The 4,918-nt window shown below is 40.7% G+C and overlaps 1 protein-coding gene across 1 annotated transcript; it reads right to left on the minus strand.

Annotated features, from left to right (window-relative positions):
- Positions 1-1,030: 1,030 nt before the first annotated feature.
- On the minus strand, positions 1,031-4,053 carry tmem258 (transmembrane protein 258). Its single transcript, XM_046342948.1, has 4 exons — positions 3,920-4,053; positions 1,837-1,946; positions 1,389-1,518; positions 1,031-1,160 (listed from the first exon to the last, which is right to left on the minus strand). Exons 1-3 carry the CDS (start codon positions 3,920-3,922, stop codon positions 1,392-1,394), a joined length of 240 nt encoding a protein of 79 aa, XP_046198904.1. The 5' UTR covers positions 3,923-4,053; the 3' UTR covers positions 1,031-1,160; positions 1,389-1,391.
- Positions 4,054-4,918: the final 865 nt, after the last annotated feature.

The raw sequence follows: 4,918 nt of genomic DNA on the forward strand, positions 1-4,918 counted from the left end.
ACCATAGCCCTATTAAACCCTATATAGTGCACTACTTTAGACCAGGGCCCTATAGAACCCTATTCCCTATATAGTGCACTACTTTAGACCAGGGCCCTATAGAACCCTATATAGTACACTACTGTTGACCAGAGCCCTATGGGTCCAGATATAGCTCTATGGCTGCGTTTACACAGGCAGTCTAATTCTGATCTGCAGCCGGATCACATAGTGATTTATACTAGTTCTAACTACAGATTCCTATATGTTCTCCACTTCCTACTCCCATGTCAATGCCAGGGCTGTTGGCATGAGCATCTGGAAGCACCAGATTCTTTCCTCAACAGTCATGTCGCCTTTGTGAATGAGATGTGTCTCGGCAGTTGTCACTACTACTAACGGAGGATAAAAAATAATGCCGCAATCACTGACTTACTGGGGACAATCTGAATTACATTGATTCCTCACATCCTTAAAACTCATTTCACAAGAAGGTCAAAGGTTTGACCTCATCCAATGGTGTTTTGAGAAGGAAGAGGAGAGGGTGTGAGGAATACAGGCAATGCAACTCAGATTCACAGTGGTGCCCTCTGGGAGATGTCTCTAGCACCACCTTGTGGTGATCTATTTCTACTACAGTCCTCGGACTAATGAAGCCACTTCCAAAGCATCCATAGGCCAGCTCACTCCAATTCGGTCACAAGTTCACCAGTAAAGATATAAATATAAATCCAAAACTGAGGCTTAAATACAGAAGCAAATTAAGTTTTATTTGGACATCATAGTGCCCAGAAGTTGAGTGAGGAAAAGTGCATTAATAAAAAAAAAAAAACTGCTTTTGATTTGATACCAAATGGTTTTGTTTACCTTTTTCTACATTGAGCATTGAAGCCTCAGTTTGTGATTTATTCCTCTTTAGATAGGGTGTGGGTTTCCATCTTTCACTATTCACATTTTGAAACCTACCTGGAATCAACACAGATTTGTAATGAGGACCTTTAAAAACAAAAACACAGGCTGCCTCCTTTCATTACCAGTAGAAACGACGCAGTTTTGTACAAATGTCTCTTTATTTAGTGAAAGGAAAGCCCAATCCCCACCCTCTTGTCAGTGCAGTCCGTCTCCACTTCACGATGTCCTTCTGTTCAACTGGAATGTTCTTCATTTGGCAATATAACAATCTGTAACAGGACACACAGGGACCATAGACATGAAACACTATGGTGACCGAGTGTCACAACTCGGAAATTCACAAATGTCCGACTTGGAAACTCGTTGTAAAGAGTTAATACTCGTCAGAGTTTCCCCACTTGGAAAGTATCCGACCAATAGGAAGCTCTACGGAAATACATTTAACACACGAGGTTCCGACTCATCACGAATGCAGCATAAGTCTCTCGTTTCCTTACCCGTCAGACATAGATGCCGACCCACAGTAACAGAAACAGCACTCCGAAGCCCATGAAGAGAGACGCCACCAGGGAGATGAGCAGCTCTTTGAACACGTCTCTGGTGTATTTAGTGGACGTTACCTCGTAGCTGGGAGAGAGTTATGGTGCTAATCACAGTGGTAAACAGACCCACCGTTACATCCAGTCTATCAAAAAAACATTCTCACTTATTGCCAACCTATTCACCTACAGTAGTGTATATTATCTCTGTGAATATTCAGCTTCTATCTGCCTGTTCTTCATTCCTAGGTCGTAGGGAGACACATATTAGTTGGTGTGTTTAATACTGGGCTGCAACAACAGCCTACACGTTCACAGTGTCCCCATTCACCAGGTTTGAAGACCACTGATTCACGGTAAAAAACAAACTGTCACTATGAAGACAGATGACCATGGAGAAGGATACACGAAGAACCACGCAGTGAAGAACATGCCGATAGCCAGTAGGACCACAGTGAGGTGGGGGAAGACTGCCGGGTTCACCGGACTGGTGTATCTCGTCATGGCCTCCAGCTCCTGGGGGAAGAAGATGTGGAGATTCACTCAGTGTACTTCTGGTTAGGGACAATATCCCACATTTCTAAATGGACCGGTATGTTGCTAACTGTAAATAAACATGGGGTTTCAACTTACTAACTAGGTAAATATGAGTTATGCACAGATCAACAAGCTCATTGACTGACTTGATCATAACAGGTGAAGTTCTCTGGTCTTTACTTGGCCTTGTCTGTGGGAGGCTGTATTTGGTGTTGGCTTACTAGCTACAGTAGCTAGTCAAGCTTGATCTACATAACATGTTATGTTATTCAATTTAACTGATGAATAGCTATAAAACGTAGTTCACTAGCTACAGACATACCGTTAATGAATAAGGTTAGCTGAACTAGTATCTGTGCGTTAGAGACCTCTCGCCCTGAAAACTAGACAAGTCAAAAAAATAAAAGCTTGTGATTTCATGACTTATGTGCACTTTTTACAATCAAGTCATACGAGGAATAGTTGGCATTTTACACAGAAAATGTATATGTTAAAATGCGTTGTCAAAATAAGTTCATTTATCACCAAACACAGAGTTTTGCTGAGCAACCATCTTCTTTTACTCCCGTTACGGCCGGCATGTACTTACAAAAACATGTCTACAAATATTTTAAACGAGCCATCGAATAAATGCCTGTTCAGCCCGGACGCTCGGTCTGAACATTAACACACATCGCTTGCCGTACGGTCTTAGAAGCATACGGATATTTCATATCGGAGAGAAATAGTTTTCCAAAACCTAAAGGTTAAATGGATACATCTTTGTATATGGTTAGGGTTTCCCCCACGGTCATATCTCCATGTTACGGCGCTTGTTTACTGAAAACAGACACCAGAGGACTGACTGTCTTCATGCGCTAATGAGTTATCTGCTTCTCTCAACACCTGTGTGGAAACGGAAGACACCAAACCTGTAGTCACTGAAAAATACGGTCGGCTGCAACTGTGTTAAAACAAAACTGTAAGTGTCTATTGTGTCTGTCTTATCCTGTGTCCTGTGTGAATTTAAGTATGCTCTCTCTCTCGGAGGACCTGAGCCCTAGGACCATGCCTCAGGACTACCTGGCATGATGACTCCTTGCTGTTCCCAGTCCACCTGGTCGTGCTGCTGCTCCAGTTTCAACTGTTCTGCCTGCGGCTATGGAACCCTGACCTGTTGACCGGACGTGCTACCTGTCCCAGACCCGCTGTTTCCAACTCTCTAGAGACAGCAGGAGCGGTAGAGATACTCTGAATGATCGGCTATGAAAAGCCAACTGACATTTACTCCTGAGGTGCTGAGTTGCTGCATCCTCGACAACCACAGTGATTATTATTATTTGACCATGCTGGTCATTTATGAACATCTTGGCCATGTTCTGTTATAATATCCACCCGGCACAGCCAGAAGAGGACTGGCCATCCCTCATAGCCTGGTTCCTCTCTAGGTTTCTTCCTAGGTTTTGGCCTTTCTAGGGAGTTTTTCCTAGCCACCGTGCTTCTACACCTGCATTGTTTGCTGTTTGGGGTTTTAGGCTGGGTTTCTGTACAGCACTTTGAGATATCAGCTGATCTACGAAGGGCTTTATAAATAAAAATGGATTGATATTTAGCGTTTGAGAACTGAACAGGGATTTGTGTTTCTAGAACCGTACCGCAATTGACATTTCCATTTAATTTGAATATTTGGCTTGTTTTAGTTTCCAGAACCAATTCGTATTTTAATAAACAGAACATGTAGCTAAAATCCTTGGACTAAGAGAGTAACGTGAATTTAGGTTCCTTTCGTCCAATAGTGGGCTAGTAAGCTAATGTAGGCTAGTAAGCCATTACAACCCGGAAATGCCTATCTACAGCAACCATTTGAATACATATCATGTTAGGTTTTAGACAAATCGCAATACACAGCTATAAGTCTCATTTCATGATCAAGTTATTCTTATAAAAGTGTGCATTAGCTACAAATCACTTACCATTTTGTTGAGTTTCTTGTTCCTACTGCAGAATCCCAATACTTGTAAAGAGCCACGTCAGTTCTGCCGACTCAAGCAGCGTAAAAATAGTTGGCCGCCACCTAGCGGGCTGGAGAAACAATTTCATGCGGAATCCTTCGTTTATTTGACCATTTTTTATTCCGAAACAGAGATTTTTACATTAGATTCATTTTAAGATTAGCACAAAATAATTAAACAGATTATTTGACATTAAATTATTGTGCTAATCTTAAAATGAATCGATAAAACAACTTTCCTGGCTGTGATATGCTGCTTAGAGCTCTCTCTCTCTCTCTCTCGCTCTCCACCAACCAAAACACATTTTGTTTCCAATCAATATTTTATTTACTGCATGCGTTCATATTATGACAACATGCTCTTCAAAATAAAACAAGAAGACAAAAACAGCAAAGACTTACAAATAAATGACATGATCATGTATTAAAAACAAAGTAAGAGGTTCGACTAAAAAGCACACAGATTTATAGGGAGAACTTTTAAAGCAGAACAGGAATCATGTAGAGGTGAATGAGGGAGGGGGTGAATATGCTTTACAAAGTGATTCATTGTTAAAGTATTTTAGTGTTCTGAAGGGCTTAAAGCCAATTAGAGTAAGAAGATAAACCTATTTCAAAATGATTTGATTCGTTGCAAGTTTTAATTAGAAAGTCGTGTGTGTGTGTGTGTGTGTGTGTGTGTGTATTGAGGTGTGTGTGTGTGCGTGCACACGTCCACGTGTTGTCTTTCTCAGCGACACAGGTAAAAGGAGAATAGTGATTTTGATTGGCATATAATTTCATAAAACAACATTTACATATTAATGATACAACATACATGATACAGTAATAAGGAGTAAAAATTATAGTGATAAAACAAGAAATAACATAAAAAAAGGAGCATAGATTGTTACAAAATGAAGCTACATAGTAACATGTAATCAGTATGGCAAAATCATATTGGTAATACAGTATAATACTA

This window comes from Oncorhynchus gorbuscha, linkage group LG01 (genome assembly GCF_021184085.1).
Source record: "Oncorhynchus gorbuscha isolate QuinsamMale2020 ecotype Even-year linkage group LG01, OgorEven_v1.0, whole genome shotgun sequence".
Lineage (NCBI taxonomy): Eukaryota > Metazoa > Chordata > Actinopteri > Salmoniformes > Salmonidae > Oncorhynchus > Oncorhynchus gorbuscha.

Bases quoted from the DNA above. Each gene is read 5' to 3' on its own strand.
- tmem258 (XM_046342948.1), bottom strand. The intron at 1,519-1,836 runs GTATCCTTCTCC...ACTCTCTCCCAG, and splicing joins TTCACTGCGTGGTTCTTCGT to CTACGAGGTAACGTCCACTA.